Genomic DNA, 19,739 nt, shown 5'->3' on the forward strand with positions numbered 1-19,739 from the left:
GTTTAAGGACCATTAACTTAACATTGGCATCATAATACCGAAGAGAACTCGTTAAAAATTTTCCGGCAATACCTATTCTACAATACAACGATCCATCAGGAAATTATTCTTGCTGTCTATAAAACTGTTCCTTTTACGCAGTGTCAGATAGATATAACCGGCTACCGCTACACGTACGTCTCGCTTGTCTGGTGCGGCCAAATACGGCTAGCGATGTATAGGCCTAATCGCGAATGTTGAAGGTCAACGAACGAGTTTATGCGCCACGGTATGGCCAACCACCCTTGCGTTTTTCGTGCACATACAGTAGAGTCTCGCTCATCCGACCTTCGCTTATCCGACATTCCGTGTTATCCGACACTGGTAGACTTAATTAGAACTTTTGGTGGAGACTAAATTCAGGGAGACCCGGTGTAGAAGGTGCGACCGTGGGACAAGCACTGGCCTGACCGCTGGTGGTAGGATCGTTTTTTCCTCAAGGACAGGTGCAGTGAGGTTTCAGTCATTGTTCATTGTAGTATTGGTTGGATGCGGATGTTATAGTTTTCATATCCTCTGTGAGTATGGCGAGTATTTGGAAGAAAGTGATTGTTTCTATGCAAGACAATTTTAGTGCTTTAAAGAGACTGGACAAAGGGTAAACTCTTTAAAAAGTGGCTTCAGATTATGGTGCTGGACGTGTTACAGTGGGAGACTGGAAAAAAAGAGGGAAGACATTGAAAAGTGGTGCTCTACCGGAGCAGAGAAAGCAATGAAAAAATGTGAGTGCGAAAAAGTAGGTGAGCACTATTTCTTCGTTTCACTCAACACCGGGAAAATTGCCTGCCAATATCTGGCCCCATTCTGCATGAAAAGGCTGTGCATTTCCAGAAGGAGTTTAATGAATGGGACCCTAATTTTACTGCTAGTGCTGGGTGGCATGATCGGTGGAAAAAACGGTACGGCATTAGGCAGCTTAATAGCTGTAGAGAAAACTGTCAGCTAAATCTGATGAGGTTGTGAAATTTAAAAAGGAATTTCAGGAAATAATTATTGCTGGAGGATTAACCGGTGTTCAGATTTTTAATTGTCATGAGACTGGGCTAAATTTCAAGGTGCTGCCATCAAAAACTCTCGCAGCCGAAGCCGAGACGTCTGCACCTGGCTACAAGCGCAGTAAGGAAATAGTTACTGTTCTTTCCTGTAGTAATGTTACTGGGAATGTAAACGCATAATTGCTTATGATCGGTAAAGCAAAGAAGCATAAGGTCTCTAAAAACATTTCTGTTAATGTTCTTCCAGTCGATTACACGAATCAGAAGGCTGCCTGGATGTCTGCTGATATCTTTAAAGAGTGGATTTTTACACAGTTTTTCCCAGACGTAGAAAAATATCTAGCTTCGAACAATCTCCCTAGAAAAGCTCTTCTTCTACTAGACAACACTCCATCACACCCAAATGAAAAGCAACTTAGAAGTCGAGACATCAAAGTCATGTTCCTCCCTCTTAACGCGACGTCTTTATGCCAGCCAATGGACCAAGTTATGCTGGGAACATTGAAGAGGAAATATCGCCGGGAAATCCTTTCATCCCTGATACATGAAATGGAAAATGGCAACATGATACAAAAGTTGAAACGAATCGACTGGATAGCGCAGTATTGGGAAGAAGATGAAACAACGACATTAGCAAAGTCTTAGAACAAATTGTTGAGTGAGGTTGAACATCGAAAGGAGGTGGTACAAGGAGACATGGAAAATATTGTGCCCTTACTGAATTGCATTCCTGGCTGTGCGGATGCTACGACTGAAGATGTGAGTAAGTGGTGTGCACAAGATCAACTGTTTGAACTAACTGAGTCTGATATTATTGATTTTGTGAAAGCTAATGAAAAAGAGGATGATAAAGAAGAACGAGGCATTGCAGAGCAAAATGAGAAAACGATTCAGAGTGAATGATTAAGTGCATTGGAAATGGCCTTAACCTATGCTGAACAACAGACGGAAGCAAGAGCAACGGAGGTGTAGATTTTTCGTCGATGGTGCGATATCGCAGCAAGTAAACGTGGATCAGCAGGCAAGCAGACATTGTTGACAAGTTTCTTTTCGTAAGACATTTGGAATGCTTTCGTTCAATACTGCATGCACTGTACAATTGAATTGATAATTTTATAAATAGAGTACCGTAAAACATGTCATTGTTTTAGTACTAGATTATAGCCTTCCTGTTTGTTTCACTTCATTCTCAAAGTTGTTCTGTATTATCCGACATTTTCGGTGATCCGACGTACTCCAGGTCCCGTTTAGGTCGGATAATCGAGACTCTACTGTACCTCACAATTTCATCATCGACTTCTTTAACCCCTCAGCGTCGCAGCCATTTAAATAGCTTCCTACCCCGCGGCCGGATGAGATTTCAACTGCGCGCGACTGAAATACATCGATTCACTTAAAGCGTTACTGCAAGTATAAGAGTAGCCCGATTTTCACGAAATTTGGAATTCCTTATGACAGAACTATGTACATGCAGATAATTACATAACTGTTTCACATTTCGTTAGTAATTTAGTTCCGAGTGAAGAGTTCGAAGCACTCTTTGAGACAGGGACTCAAGTCACACACGTGGCAGCAGTACACCGACATCATCTTTTCGCCGTGTTTTGAACACTGGATACAATGTCTCTGAGGTTTGGATTTGCAACTCTTGGGTGTAATTTCCTGAAAAAATATATTTCCTGCAACCTAGGAACTGTATTATCTGATGCGCGCCGGCCTTGAATATTTCGTTCCCCTCCCGAGCGAGCGTATTTTGTAAACAAACCTTTCACCAACTGAACCCGATAAGGTAATTGCTCAATATTTGTCTCTGTGACCTGTGTGAGTATTATTAGAGAATTTAGCAATCAGAATTCACCGTTGAAAACTTCTCTTTGACCTGTATAATTATCTATAGTCTCTTACACGAAATTTCCAAGTACCGTTTCCTCCTCACTGTCACTTCATCATATACCACTCCTACATCATCTATTTCATTATCACTGCTGCTTACACTGTCACTACTACTTCCAACTAAACTTTCATCTGAATTATACAATATTTCAAGCACGTTATTGTCAGTCATACCACGGCTGAGCGCCGTGCGTCACACGGACTGATGAAGCTGCAGCGAGACCGAAAGCAACTGGACGAAACTGAATGAGGGGAATAACATTTATGACGAAACAAACCAACTTGATACATATTTCAGATAAAAGGTCGAGACAACGTCTTTCAAACGAGATATATACCATGAACAACTGGTTCTCGCATTGTATGACAGAAAGCAGCACTAACTGATGCCTACATAGAGCGCTCGTGGAGAGTTACGAAAATATTACTAGCTGAGAAATAAAGACAAATCTAATAAATAAATCGCACTCCCAATGTACAAATAGGGCAAAGAACATCACACAAAAAGACAAACTTCTCAGATGATTTTTTTTATTCTGTGGAAAAGAATGAAGCAAATATTCTTTTAAAAAAAAGAGATTAGGCTCAGACTTATTTGACAAATAATTATCCTTGAAAAAACAACTACATTATAACGATTTTTCAATTCTTATTTACAACACTGATAAACCCGAAAATGTCTTCTTGGAAACAAAACAATTTGCATATCAGTAAAACTCTTCACGCTATAGCCGTAAATGTGAAACTATGTGTGGGTCTATACCACGTATAGAGGTCGACGGCTACGGAAGAAAAGAGGGTATAGAAGTCGGCGTTGAGGGGTTAAAACGTCCTTGTTGCGGACCACTGAATGAATTTTTTGTACAGTACCAGTACGCATTTTTTTCTTCATTTTTTTTGTCTTCACGCTAACGCCAAATATTGGCTTTAGTTACGCCTATGCCGTATTTTCTTGCGGCTGCACAATTATTCAACATTTCCGAGTGTTTAATAAACATTAACTTAAACTTTGCATCATAATATCGACTAGAACCCGTTGAAAATTTGCCGGCATTACCTTTTCTACATATCTTCACAATACGGCTATCCATCACGAAAATATTCCTGCTGTCTATAAACCTTAATTTTACTAAGCGTCAAGTGCAAGAGACAAGTTATGACTCTGCCACTGAGTAGCCATGGCTTTTCTAAGAATTCGAAGGGTCGCATGTTTTGATGCCATTCTGCAGATTTGAGAAACACACAGGCACTGTACACTGTTCAACCGGTAGCGATGTGTAGTAAAGAGGCGGTCGTTTATTGTCGATGAGTTCTGTGTGTGTGTGAAAAGAAGCAGCGTGGTTACCGCGGTAGTTGCCAGTGGTATCCATTAACTTACTGTTAGGCCGCGAATGCAACAACCCTTGAGTTTTCGCATAAGATTATGAGAAAAAAATGTCTTGGGTTTGGAGAAATACGGTATCACTCCAGAGATTTCTGTGGCAAACACCTCAGCTTTCTTCAAACAGCGTCACCTAACCTAACCGTATATGTAGCCTGTCATGAAAACATATTTGAAACGCATGTAGAGAAATAACCTCCTCGCAAAAAACTTACATGTGAATAGCCGTAACTAGACGCGAGAAGATATGAAATATCCTCTGAAATTAGTGATTTACTCTGCCATATCTTGAGGTGTATGACATTCTTACGTAATTTGCGTATATAACATTAAAATTGAGATATCTTTTATTCAGTCTTTATTTTTATGAGTTAACAACTGTTATCGGCCACGCCATTTACGCATTTATTACGAAAACGTGTTATCCTCTGATGATCATGATTGTTGTTTTAAGGGGCCTAACATCGAAGGTCATCGGCCCCTGTTATCCTCTTTCATTTCCAATTTTCTTTACAGAACAGCAGTCGATGGGTAGCCTATTACTAATCAACTCCAACATCGCCTTTGAATGTCAACGAGAGAATTCGCAAATGCACAAAGTGAGAAAACTATACCGTACCGAAGATGATCGATCGCATTTTGTTGCAAATGTTTCAGTTTTCTTATTCAAACAGCGTCACGTATCCTAACTTAACCGTACTATGCGTATGATGAAAACACACTTCAAGCGCCGGTAGAGAAATTATACCTTTCTCGCTATAAATTTTTATAATAGCCTTTTCGTAATTTAACCAGACGCGGCAAAATACAAACTAACCTATGAAATCAGTTAAGCACTGTGCCATATCTCGAGGTGTACCCCAATCTTACTTAACTGCAGTATTTAGCCTCAAAATTAAGCTGTCGTTTAATCAGCCTTAATTTTTAACAAGTTAACAACGGTTATCGGACGTGTTATTTACGCAATTGTTACGAAAATAAGTTCTCTTTCATTTCGAATTTTCTTTACGGAACAGCTGTCGACGGATATTACTAATGGACTCCGACATCGCCTTCAAATGTCGACGAGAGAAATTGCTAGTGCACATAGCGAGGAAACGATGCCGAAGGTAATCAATTGCATGCAATATAATCGCTGGGGTGCGTAAATATCGGTAACGGAAAAATCGTGTGCGCTTAATCGCTCGTAATAACGGATGCGCCAGTGATAGGGTTCTCGCTGTAACCGAAGGACGATACACAGTTTAATATAGGAATTTTGAAGGGACAGAAAAAAGTCGTCGCTATAATGGAATTCTTGTTATATGCCGTACTCGCTACAGCGGACTTCTACTGTAATTACACCTATCTATAAGCAAGGGAACAGGAAGGATTGGATTGCAACAACTATCCAGGTATCTCATTGATCAGTGTACCAGGCAAAGTATGCACTGGCATCTTGGAAGGGAGGGTGCGATCCGTGGTTGAGAGGAAATTGGATGAAAACCAGTATGGTTTCAGACCACAGAGGGGCTGTCAGGATCAGATTTTCAGTATGCGCCAGGTAATTAAAAAATGTTACGAGAGGAATAGACAGTTGTGTTCATGTTTCATAGATCTAGAGAAAGCATATGACAGGGTACCCAGGAAAGATGTTTGCCATACTGCGGGACTATGGAATTAAGGGTAGATTATTAAAATCAATCAAAGGCATTTATGTTGACAATTGGGCTGCAGTGAGAATTGACGGCAGAATGAGTTCTTGGTTCAGGGTACTCACAAGGGTTAGGCAAGGCTGTAATCTTTCACTATCTCTACATCGGTCTGTTTTCAGACCAACTTTGCTTTATGGGAGTGAAAGCTGGGTGGACTCAGGATATCTTTCAGTTAGGTGGAAATGTAGTAAGCAGTCTGGCCTATGCTGACGACTTGGTCTAAATGGCAGATTGTGCCAAAAGCCTGCAGTCTAATATCTTGGAACTTGAAAATAGGTGCAATAAGTATGGTATGAAAATTAGCGTCTTGAAGACTAAATTGATGTCAGTATGTAAGAAATTCAACAGAATTAAATGTCAGACTGGTGATACAAAGTAGGAACCGGTAGATAATTTTAAGTATTTAGGATGTGTGTTCTCCCCGGATGGTAATATAGTGACATTGATTCAAGGTGTAGTAAAGCCTATGCAGTGAGCTCGCAGTTGTGATCAACAGTGTTTTGTAAAAAGGAAGTCAGCCCCTGGACGAAACTATCTCTACATCGGTCTGTTTTCAGACCAACTTTGCTTTATGGGAGTGAAACCTGGGTGGACTCAGGATATCTTTTTTCTAGTGGCTTTACATCGCACCGATACAGATAGGTCTCACGGCGACAATGGGACAGTAAAGGGCTAGGAGTTGGAAGGAAGCGGCCGTGGCCTTAATTAAGGTACAGCCCCAGCATTTGCCTGGTGTGAAAATGGGAAACCACGGAAAACCATCATCAGGACTGCCGACAGTGGGATTTGAACCCACTATCTCCCGGATGCAAGCTCACAACCGCACACCCCTAACCGCACGGCCAACTCGCCAGGTAGGATATCTTATTCATAAGTTAGAAGTAAGAGACATGAAAGTGGCGAGAATGATTGCTGGTACAAACAGGTGGGAACAATGGCAGGAGGGTACTCGGAATAAGGGAGATAAAGGCTAAGTTAGGAATGAAATCTATGGGTAAAGCTGTACGTATAAACTGGCTGTGGTGGTGGGGTCATGTGAGGCGAATGGAGGATAGGTTACCTAGGAGAATATTGGATTCTGGTATGGAGAGTAAGAGAAATTGAGGAAGACCAAGACGACGAATAGACTCAGTTTCTAATGATTTAAAGAAAAGAGGTATAGAACTAAGTGAGTCCACAGCACTAGTTGCAAACAGTTGATTGTGGCGACGTTTGGTAAATTCACAGAGGCTTGCCGACTGAACGCTGAAAGGCTTAACGGTCTATAATGATAATGTATGTATGTTCACCTAAAAATCCAAACAGTTTCCATGGCCTACAACTACAATTTCAAAACTTACATTACAGAAAACTACTTTAGAACACTCAACAAAATTACCTCTAATCCTCCACCAAGGCAGGATCCCATAATAGCAGCTACTATAGGTTTGTTGCTGTTTTCTATTTTTGCAAGGATTTTTTGTCCGGTTTTTGATATCTTTGTAACTTCTTCCTGAGTCTTACATGCCTGAAGCATTCCAATATCAGCTCCAGCAATGAAGCAGCCAGGCTTTCCAGATATAAGAACAGCTGAGTTGATGCTGGGGTTGGATTCTATCTGATTAATAAGCTGTTCCATTTCAGCCATCACTCCAGCATTCAAAGTATTTACCTACAACAAAATACAGCGACAAACATTAGTAATGCTGAAGATAATAAACACTGAGGATATTCCATGATTTTAAATTACTGTTTTTTATTGAAACTGGTAATATTTGTGAGTAAGGTGCCCATATATTACAAAGAAAAGTTAAATTTCATGCTACTCCTATACTGATGATCGAATACCACACAGCTCTTCAGGTAATCTGAAACAAATCACTAAGAACGTATAGAAAATTTGTTGAATAGATCCAAGGCTGTGGAAGTGGTGTAATTTTAATATAAACATACAAATATTTAAAGTAAGTTTCCAATTACAAAGAATACAGAAGCTGTAAATCTAGTAACACTTCACTTTTCGGTGCTAACCTGGACTGTTCCCAGATGGACAACAAACAACGCTCAAAGCTTAAAGCAAAGTGTTTGTCACAATATCTTGCTACATTTAAAGACAGAATTCAGATGCGATATTCATACTCAAAGAGCAAAGCCAGTGCGGTTAAGTAAATGAAGGGTATCTAGGAAATGTCACTGTAATATTTGTCCCAAATGGAAGATAATTGCTTTTACTCAAATAAAGTGTAAAATCTGCGGTAAATTACAAAATAGTACGAAATATTTTACTTGTAGAGAATAATATGGATACATACTTTACTACCTTACGACTATTTTTTCTGTTACGTCGCAGCGCTTTCGTGTGTGATGTCCTTGCTCACTGAAGTTGTTTGAATTAATTAGGTGTCTTTTCTTCGTGTTGCTCATTTGTTTTGTGCCCTAACTCATTCATTAAATGATGTATTTATTGGTCCAGGGATCATGCTATTTTGCTGTTTGAACTGCCCGCGCTAGTCATATGGACAAAGATAATGAGAATTCACAGACAAAGCACTCCCATTCATCAGTGCTAGCCCTGGACCTCAAGAAACAAGATGGCACGAGCTGCGGAATACAACATAAGGGAGTCCTGTCTACAGCCCGTAAGTACATATACATATTTCTCCAGATATTTTTCTAATAACGATGTATTTCTTAATTTACCGCAGATTTTTCACTTTATTTGTGTAAAGGCATTTATTATGTTCCATTTGGGACAAGTATCACAGTGACATTTCGTAGATACCTTTCGTTCGCATAACCGCCACTGCTATCTGCTGTTAAGTATATTCTGAATGGCATATAGGCTATATATATATATATATATATATATATATATATATATATATATATATATATATATATATATTTTTTTTTTTTGCTTTACGTTGCACCAACGCAGATAGGTCTTATGGCGACAATGGGACAGAAAAGGCCTAGGAATAGGGAGGAAGCGGCCGTGGCCTTAATTAAGATACAGCCCCAACATTTGCCTAGTGTGAAAATGGGAAACCACGGAAAACCATCTTCAGGGCTGCCGACAATGGGGTTCGAACCCATTATCTCCCGGATGCAAGCTCACAGCGGCGCACTCCTAACCACATGGCCAACTCTCCCGGTGGCATATATTTTCTGCTAAGGAAGGTACACGTAGCCTTTAATGAATTGGGTTGACTGGCACTACCGTAGTGACCATTCATGGATGCCTAATGTCAATTTTCAGTTCTTTTTGTTGGTGATATGAAATGTGGTAAATTGCATTTTAAAAAAAAGTTTTTCATATAATTCTGACCATAAATATATTTTTTACACTGCACTCCGATTGGAGTGATCAGTTTTAAGTGCCAAATTTATTACAGAACACTGAATACACTGATTGGAGTGGGTATCAGACAAACAGAGTCAATGCACTCCAATCAAGAATGATTCGCAGTAAACCTGTTAAAATCAACACCTACAAAAATCTATGTTCCCTAAACTACACCATGTGTTCAATAAGAAAGAAACTGCTTTAAAAACACAGCTACCCATGGTATACAGAAATCAACAGTTACTGAAACGGAGAGTAGTTTTTCACATAAAGTACTCATTGAGAAAACTCAAAGAAAGTCTGCATTTGTGGGAATGCACAGGCTACAACCATCTCGCACAAACATAATTTGAAGAGATAAAGCTTTTAGATGTCTTTATATAGAGAATTTACCAATGATGCAAGATCAAGACAACTTTTAGAAATGGGACATTTGCAAGACTGACAGATTTAAAGTAAATGTGGAAAAGAATGAAGATACATGAGGATGAGCTGGCTTTGATCACAGACAATGTTGTCAGCACAGCAGATTTTTTATCCTAATCTTAAATGCAGTTCAACAAACATTAGCATTCTCATAAAATTCCGTTTAAAGACAAGTGTAGACCTGTTACCTGGTACTTTGCTTCTGCATGGCTAGTTGTAAATAGAGAACTTTGGAGGCACTTGGTTCATTCACAAAGGTTTGCATACTGAACATCGAAATGCATAGCAGTCAATCAAGATGTACAAATGAACATATCTTCTTCTAAAAACCAGCAAAGATCAAAAGAGATGTTATAAAAAGCTGGGCAGAAATATAGAAAGAGGCACGCAAGAATTAAAACAAAATATTATTTTAAATGCTGCTATTCTCACCTGAAAATGATTGTGGAAGAGGGATGTGTTCAATACGCCAGCCAGGGACCAACCCACCCGCCCCTAGAAGTACATTCGCTTTTATAACCAAAAATACTGTTTTAGACGCCATACCCCATTGCTTTTATCGGTGAATGGTTCACGTATGGAAGAGGATGACATCATTGACACCTAGGACGAGGCCGAGATTGTGTTACCAACCATTGCAGGAGAAAAAAATTATGAAGCGGCCCGGGAAGTTTGAAATGGCCTCGGCGCGAGATGCGCCCGCACAGCAAGAAAAAACGTAATTTAGTAGCTGAAACCTATCATTTTAAATCCAGGCCAAGCTCTGTCATGAGAACAGTGGCTCCCTTCGGGAGCCACACTCCCTTCGAGAGGCTCTTAACTATGGCCGCGGCGCATACTGTCCGCACGGCAAGAAAAAAGTCATTTAGGGGTTCTGAAATGCAAGAAATACTTCACAATAACCTCACCCAAAGACAGCTGTACAAGCAACAGTTGGCAGCATTGTCGTTCCTCGCGGCGCTCCCTCTAAGCGCTCCTAGTGCGACAGTAAACTCGCTTGCGCCACCTGGTGGTGGCTCGTGTTACTAATCCTCGAGTGCCTCTTTCTATAGTTGTGCCAAAAGCTGTCTCTGTAGGTGAGAGGTCAGGTGTATGACTCATGATCCAAAGTTTGTGGGGTCAATCCAGAATTTTTGAAGGATGAGCACAAATCTTGGCACTGCATTTCATCATCGTCTGCTTTAACTCGTTTCCGAGTATAATCATCTGTGTCACTTCACTCCGAACTCAACGAACTATTATAAAATGTAGAACTTGAGTTTTGAGTTCTGCATTTCGTATTAGTTGGCAAAACTGGTTCAGTCTGATAGTTAACATGTGCAAATTGATATCACACCTTCCGTCTCACACCCTCCGCATTCTGCTGTTCTCTGCTAAGTGCCCTGATAGCCAATGGTTTTACATGGCTACCAACATAACAAAATGTGGACTAAAACTGATGTTAGTCACGACACCTCCAACTGGGACAGGGATACAGGGTTACACCCCCACTGCAGGCAGCCTATCCTATCGTGTTGTTGTGACATAAAAAATTACTTTTAAAAGGTTGACAGAGTGAGAATATTCAAGGAGTTACATTAAACAACAGATCTTCAAACAGGCAGATGCTCATCCATGCTGGTTCTAAGAGTAGGTTAGTGCAAAGCTTACGTTCAGAATAGGAAAGGCAGCTGGAGACTACCATGGCCAAATGAAAAGGGTAAATTTTTATAATTGCGCGAGTGAGAAATTCCTTCTTAGTCTCCCCTCTAGAGATGTTACAATAACTGACAATACACGTTACCACAGTACTGAAGGAAACAAAGTATCCTCTCCATACGACTTTTTGGTGTAATACCTAAAATAAAAATAAGTAATGTTTTATTAAGGAATCAAGAAACTTCAGCTTTTTGAACTGATTAAGGAGTTAAAAAATCCAGAAAAGAATACGATTTGATGAATTACTGAGACTGCATGGAGACACCGTTCTACACTTGCCCCTTACGTACGTGAACTCATTGCCATCGAGCTGCCCTGGACAAAAATCAAACTGTACGAGAAAGAAACATAACGGGTAACCTACTGTGCCCCGTTAATAAAGCTGTAGGAAATGAATGTGAATGCTACCCGTTAACTGGGAAGAATTGGATCAACATGTCATCAAACTGGGAAACTAGTTCTGCGGCAAGGATGGGTTGGTTGTTGGGATATGCAGTATTGACAGTTTAGTTATGCGCAATATACGAATCACTTTAAAGGAACAAAATCAGATTCGTTCATAATTCATCTGTGTGTTCAGATGTCATCAGGAGACACTGAACTCTGCAATGTATGTATGAGTCAATGGTTTTGTGTAGTAGAAAAGAGTTTATCAGTCTGGATAGAGCAAGAAGTTTGTGCTTGCAGCCACATTCCTCACTCTTCGATTCTCCTGACCCTCAACAGTACTTTACGAATATCTTACTACTATCTCACTAAAATTTTCACAGCGATTTTAAACTTGTGGAGGTGTTTTGGTGATCATTTGTAAAATCTGAATATGTTCTTCAGAATTTCGCGCTTTTTTTTAATAAGGAATGGAATTAACAGTATCAAGGATGACCAACTGTAGGTGGAGTGCAGCACAGTGAATGTTAGTTAAATGTAGAGCTGTTTCTTTTGAACATACTACAAAACCAGATTTAGAGCCAATTGTAGACACGTCCCCCACTAACCATGTACTTTTCTTTTCTCCGACAAGCCCTAAAATACCTAGTAGCCCAGGCCCAGTAACAGCAGCGAAATAGAAATTAGCTCTACAGCTCTCGAGATGCACAAGGCCCATCACACACACAATGATCGCTGACAACCACATGTTCTTTAGCATTTCGGTCAGTGGACTCGTCAATCAAAATACAAAACAAGCATTTTTCATTTTCTTTTACCTCATTCTCTTGCAAATGTTTAGCAATGAAATGAATGAAAAGTTCATGTTTTTTATCATTTATATACCCATTTTTCAATATCTAAACCCAGTTTAGTTGCAAGGACAACTTGCTTGGAAGTACGTAAAAGGATTTTCATTGATCCGTATAAAAATAGGCTATATTGAATAAAACTGTCATGTGCTGAAACTTTGAAGGTCATTATTTTCTTAACACATTCGGCAAGTGGAACATTTCCTGGTTCCAACTACTTCAAACTGCATTAGAGTGTCCAATTAGGTTACATCGCGCATTCCTATCTACGAAATGTCACTGTAAAATTTGTCACAAATGGAACATAGTAATTACTTTTACTTAAATGAAGTGAAAAATCTGCGGTAAATTAAGAAATACCGTCGTTATAAGAGAAATAGAAATACATACTTAAGGCCTGTATACAGGACTCCATTATGTCGTATTTCGCTGCTGGGGCCGTCCTTTGTTAATTTCTTGAGGTCCAGGGCTAGCACCAAGAAATGGGAGTGCTATGTCTGTGGACTCTTATTATCTTTGTCCATATGACTAGAGCGGCCACTTGAAACAGCAAAATGGAGATCAATAGCATTCACGATAAGAAAAACAGCATGATTCCTGGACCAATAATTTCTTTTTTGTTCGAACGAAAATAGCATGATCCCTGCACCAATAATTTTTTTTTGTTCGAACGAAAATAGCATGTTCCCTAGACCAATAAATCACTGGTCCACAGAATTATTCTTATGTACATTGGCCATAGCTTTTTGTCGCCTATTAAATCTTGCATATCGAGATACAATTCAGGAAAATAATGATGTCATTGACACCTGCAGCAATAAAACGAAAGCAAAGAATTTCAGTGAACACAGACATCACACACGAAATTGTTGAAAGTGTAAGACAAACAAAAGACATACGTGTGTTACTGTGAGCGTAGCACCGAAAGTACTTGTAAAGTAAGCATATACAATACTCACCAAAAATAAAATATTTCTTCATTTACCACAGATTTTAGACTTCAACTGTGTAAAAGCAATTATTATGTTCCATTTGTGACAAATTTTACAATGACATTTCGTAGATAGGAATGCGCGACGTAACCTCCAATTATACTTGAATTGGCCATGGAACTCGAAACTTTACTTCAAAAAAACAGAAAATCCAACTACCCATTTTGAGTCCCTATTTTGCGGGTAATTAGCACACGTAAAGCATTTTATGCAATCACAGTCATACATTAACAAGGGGAATATATCCAGCCGTACGTTTTGAAGTTCTCATTTTCTGCACGAATGATGAGCAAGCATAATTTCATTGAAATGTGATCAATGCTTTACTCTCGCAGCCCAGCACTCGCTACATTCAGCTGCGCGCAGAATGACTGTCGTTTGTTTACACGCTCGCGGCCTTCTCGGGAAGGATGTTGTGAAGCTATGCTCAGAGCTGCCAACCTCTGTACGGAGGAACTAATGAGTGAGGTGCTTCGATAGCTGGTGGTAAGACGATTGGTCTGGATGGTTAGGATTCTTGCCGTGGACAAGATGATTGGTCTGGACGGTTAGGATTCCTGCCGTGGACAAGACAATTGGTCTGGATGGTTAGGATTCTTGCCGTGGACAAGACCATTGGTCTGGACGGTTAGAAGCTGCGAAGCGGCCTTAGGCCCCTAGTTTCATGTAGAAACACTATTGGTCTGGACGGTTAGGATTCTTGCCGTGGACGAGACGATTGGTCTGGACGGTTATGATTCTTGCCGTGGACAAGACCATTGGCCTGGACGGTTAAAAGCCGCGAAGCGGTCCTAGGCCTCTAGTTTCATGTGGAAACACGATTGGTCTGGACTGGTTCTTGTCGTGCGGACGGTTAGGATAAGACCTGGACAAGACCATTGGTCTAACTGGTTCTTGCCGTGAGGACAGTTAGGATAGGATCTGGACAAGACCCTTGGTCCGGACGGTTAAAGCCGCATTGTTATTTTACACGGTGTTTTTTTGTTTGTGCTTTTATTCAGCCGGTGTTGGTAACGCAATGTATTTATCAGCATTGATGGCAATGACGTCACATTCCATTCACCATGACCAATGAGAATGCAAGAAACTACTTGAGCCATGGACGATGGCGGCTACTGTTCTTTATTAGGTTATAAAAGTAAATATACTTCTTGGGGCGGGCTGGTGGGTTCCTAGACATGGCAATGAACACATCTCTCCTCTAAAAGGAATTCCAAGTAAGATTTGCATCATTTTCACTTCCTTATAATGTTATAAACGTTGGGCTGCGGGATGTAAAGTTTTAGCAAATTTGCATAGTCTACATTACATGTTTGAGTTACCATACTATGCCCAGCACTTGGATCTCCAGCAAAAAAATGTAGGCCTACACTCCAAGTCTCATTAGCCATCACTGTGGTTATAGAAGTACTTGTTTTAAAAAAGTAATTAATTTTACTTTGTTTCATTATGAACTGGACAACACACGTTCAAACCACATCTGAATCAAACTAGATGAAAAGCTACAGGAAGTATAAGTTAAGACTACGAACTTCTGCTCACAGGCCGCAAGAATTCTCAAGCGAGCGCCATACGACTTGCATCAAGCTTGGCATGATAAGAAGTACAACATAACAGGTCGCTAGTAATTATTAGACTTTTAAGGTGTGTTGGAAGGTTATTATCACGATTGTCAAATACTCTACAGCGCCGAGAATATTTTTGGTCGGGTGTTATAAGCACAAGAAGAAACACGTTAAAAGGCGCCTTCTTACGTAGACGGAGCGAGTTGACTGTGTGGTTAGGGTCGCGTAGCTGTGAGCTTGCTTTTGGGAAATAGTGGGTTAGAATCAGAGTCGGCGGCCCTGAGAATCGTTTTCTGTGTATTCCCATTTCTCACAATAGGCAAATACTAGGGCTGTACTGTAATTATGGCCACGGCCGCTCCCTTCCAATCCTAGCTCTTTCCCATGCTTGTATCGCCGTGAACCTTCAAGTCATAAAGAGAGATTGAAACACTGAAAGGAAAACAACAGGAAAACCAAAAGGACAGGTCAGTGTACAAAGGAGAAATAGAAAGAAAACAGAAGTAAAAGGACAATTCCCACATCTCCACACACCATCGTCCACATACAAGTTGGCTCCTTCCTCAACAATCACAGGTCTTCTACATCAATTTCTTCCCAGCCTCCGACAAGCTCATTTCTGCTTCCTATCTCTATCAGGAAAGAGGACTTCAACACTCACTGAGAGCCATCTTGTCCAATCTTCAGTCCTGTTGTAGGATAAGCCAAAAGAAAAGCAACAGGATTTCCACAGAAAATACTGGGTGGCGAATCAACACATACACTACTCAGCCGCTTCGGAATTTTGATGTTCAATACACAACATGAATGATCAGGGCAACCTCTCAGCACTCTGGAAAAATCATTCTTCTTGAGCTTGAAGATATCTAAACTGAGAAGGGCCTACAACCACTATTTCCTCAACTGGACCACTTTCACCCACACAATGCATAAGATGACAATAATAAAAATGAAAAACCCACTGTGATTTACCTTTGAATCAGGTGCATCTAATGTGATTACACAAACATCACCAACGATTTTACATTTCGTGTATTGGTTATCTTTCGATACGGATGCCACGTATAACCTCTTCGAAACAGGAACTGAAATGAAAACAGAGTTTACAATGAAAACAATAGTAATACTAAACAAATAACAACAAAAGTAAGGTTAAATAATGTGCTTTACAAAAGATCATCAAAATATTTAATAATATGAGTGAGTCGGCAAGCATTATCAGAAGTACAATAAATACACATGGATGACAAATTTCAACTTTACAACCACATATGAATAAAAAATTGAAATCTGGTATGTCAAACGCCAATACCTATTAATCTCTTCATCTTAATATTCGATCTGGAAATTCGGGCGAGAGCCCCCAGCATACCGTAGGTCGCCATTTTCAAGTCGAACGACAGGGGCACTCTCAGGAAGTTTCTAAAACGAGAATTAAACATGCACGGAATACCAGAGAGAATTTATATAACTTGTCAAAGACATCCATACAATGACAGCACTGTAACTCGTAGCATTGGTACTACTGTCGGATAATTTTTTATGGACACTCGAGTTTAGGCTTTAATTACAAACGAAACAATAGGCCTATTGCAATGCGAGTTATGCCAATATTTTCCTTGTTTAATTCTACATTAGCGTATATAAGACACATTGTTTTCGACGTTCATTAAATATTTTTTATTTGTGGTTGTAATAAATATTGCCCGGGTTTTTGGCTTCTTCTCTAGGAAGCGCTCACTTAGGAATATATACAAGGAAAACCACTTGTCTGATGGTAACGCAATTTTTATATGTTATAACCACATGTATTTGTAGTGTAATACTCAAGTTACAATTTTTTCAACCACCCCGAAAAAAGTTCTTATTTTTTTTAAAGCAACTCTTTCTCAGCCCAGAATAAACGTACAGCAGCAAACTTGGGCTTGTTTTGAAGCACTCAGTCATGGTTATCAGAAACTACAACAACTGTAACCGTGCAGTTTGGTGCCGAATTTATGAAGAGTAATATTGAAAGGAGGTTTTGTGTACGCCGGACCGTGCGATTAACAGCAGGCCGGGTGGTGAAAACGGGTGTAGTGTTGCCGCGTTCAGTAGTAACCACGCGCGCAACGAACCCCCCAGTACACCCGCCCCGGGCAGTTGCCTCCGAGACCGCCGTTATCAGAGGGTGAACTTGCAATGATTTTGAGTGATATTTGTTTCTTTCAATGTGAGGGGGGAAAAGTAGGGCACAAGAGGTTCCCTGTCTATAAGAAGGTGGCAGATTGTCTTGGATTATCTCTGTCGCCAGTGAAAAGAGTAGGAGCCGCTTCAAAGGAGAATGATGGAAATACGTCATCCAGGTCAAGAAAGAAGCAGTGTGCGAGACCGGGGCGTCCGAAAATCCATCTCGATGATTTTACTTTGGGCACAATACGAAGAAATATGCACGATTTTTATATGAATAAGATATTTCCCACAATTAAAAGCCTCCGCATGAAACTGTTAAAAAATATGCCGGATTTTCCTGATATGCCAATTTCTACGCTTTTGAAAGTAGTTCGAAGCTTGGAATTCCGATTCAAAAAACTAAACAGGAAACCAGTGCTAATAGATTCTGTGACAGTTGCTGCATCCCGACATACCTACCTTAGACGAATTAGAGACTTGCGAGCACAGGGCTACAAAATCTTCTTTACAGACGAGACGTTGTGCGGACAGAACCATACTATGAAATATGGGTGGCAACAAAACGTGGTTGAAGCTTTAGAAAACAACTTTGACAACTATTATATGTACAGAGGGTACATTCAGCAAACTGATGGATGGCGTGGATGGTTCAAAACACCGTCTGGAGCTGGGAAACGCATCATAATTTTACACATCGGAAGTGAAGAAGGATTTCTTGACGGTGCAGAACTTTGCTTTATTGGCAAGAAAAGCAGTGGTGATTACCACAATGAGATGAACTCGACTCACGAAAGTCCTGGGTTTATTGCCTCAAAGGTCGGCTGTCGTTATAGATCAAGCTCCATAACATACGATGGTCGATCCCTCATCTAAAAACCCGAACATGTCATGGCTGAAATCTGAAATTATAACCTGGATAACATCAAAGAATATTTCACTACCACCTGGAGTTGACGATTATAACAAATTAATGAAATCAGAGCTGATTGTCTTTGCCAGGCCTTATTTTCAAACACCGGTAAAGAAGCTGGAACAACTGACTTAACGACTTCGACCGGATGTACAGCTTGTTTAGTTACCAGTGGCACATTGCGAGCTTAATCCAATCGAGCTCATTTGGGCTTACGTAAAAGGAAAAATAGCAAAAACAAATATGGCTAACACATTAGAAAATGGTAGAGGTATGGAAGCAATTAACGCTTTATGCCGAGAAGCCTTGCGTACCGTCACCCCTGAACTCTGGAAACAATGCATTAAACACGCTAAGAAAACTGAAGACCACTACTGGGAAAAAGATGGACTGTCTGAAAACGTCCCTTATTTCGAGCCAGTCATAATCAACATGAATGACAGCAGCACCGATTCATCGGAACACAGTGATTTTTCAGACGAAGAAAATTGATATAATTAAATATTGTAAATATATGTAAATAATAATGCAAATAACTCCTGTAAAAATTGTACAGTGTGATATTTCTAAATTAGGAAGTCAACCATTTTTAAACCTGCCTTTTAAGGTCCAAAGCCCTTATGAGAAAAGGTGATGGGAAGTGGAATTTATAAGAGGAAATAAAATTAAATGTTGAAAGCAAACGAAAAGCTGTGTTCGTTGCGCGCGTGATTACTACTGAACGCGGCAACACTGCGCCCGATTTCACCACCCGGCCTGCTGTTAATCGCACGGTTCGGCGTACACAAAACCTCCTTTCAATATTACTCTTCATAAATTCGGTACCAAACTGTACGGTTACAGTTGTTTAGTTTCTGATAACCATGACTGAGTGCTTCAAAACAAGCCCAAGTTTGCTGTTGTACGTTTATCCTAGGCTGAGAAAGAGTTGTTTTAGAAAAATGATAAGAACGTTTTTCGGGGTGGTTAAAAAAATTGCAACTTGAGTATTACATTACAAATACATGTGGTTAAAACATACAAAAATTTCATTACCATCAGACAAGTAGTTTTCCTTGTATATATTCCTAAGTGAGCGCTTCCTAGAGAAGAAGCCAAACACCCGGGCAATATTTATTATAACCACAAATAAAAAATATTTAATGAAGGTCGAAAACAATGTGTCTTATATACGCTAATGTAGAATTAAACAAGGAAAATATTGGTATAACTCGCATTGCAATAGGCCTATTGGTTCGTTTGTAATTAAAGCCTAAACTCGAGTGTCCATAATAAAAATCCGACAGTAGTGAAGAGGGAAACATGCGACCGCCGCCAGCTTACGTCACTACAGATCGACATTAAATATATCGTCGCACCAACACAGATATGTCTTATGGCGACGATGGGATAGAGAAGGTCTAGGCAGTGG

The 19,739-nt window shown here is 40.0% G+C and overlaps 1 protein-coding gene across 1 annotated transcript in view; it reads right to left on the minus strand.

Moving 5' to 3' along the window:
• Positions 1-16,680, minus strand: part of Mtpalpha (monolysocardiolipin acyltransferase Mtpalpha) — a 134,690-nt gene extending 118,010 nt beyond the window's left edge. The window contains exons 1-3 of the mRNA XM_067145136.2: positions 16,559-16,680; positions 16,219-16,331; positions 7,381-7,653 (exon numbers count right to left, since the gene is read on the minus strand). Coding sequence (XP_067001237.2) covers positions 7,381-7,653; positions 16,219-16,331; positions 16,559-16,631 — 459 coding nt within the window. The 5' untranslated portion in view covers positions 16,632-16,680. The remainder of the gene's footprint in view (positions 1-7,380; positions 7,654-16,218; positions 16,332-16,558) is intronic.
• Positions 16,681-19,739: the final 3,059 nt, after the last annotated feature.

This window comes from Anabrus simplex, chromosome 4 (genome assembly GCF_040414725.1).
Source record: "Anabrus simplex isolate iqAnaSimp1 chromosome 4, ASM4041472v1, whole genome shotgun sequence".
Taxonomy (NCBI): domain Eukaryota; kingdom Metazoa; phylum Arthropoda; class Insecta; order Orthoptera; family Tettigoniidae; genus Anabrus; species Anabrus simplex.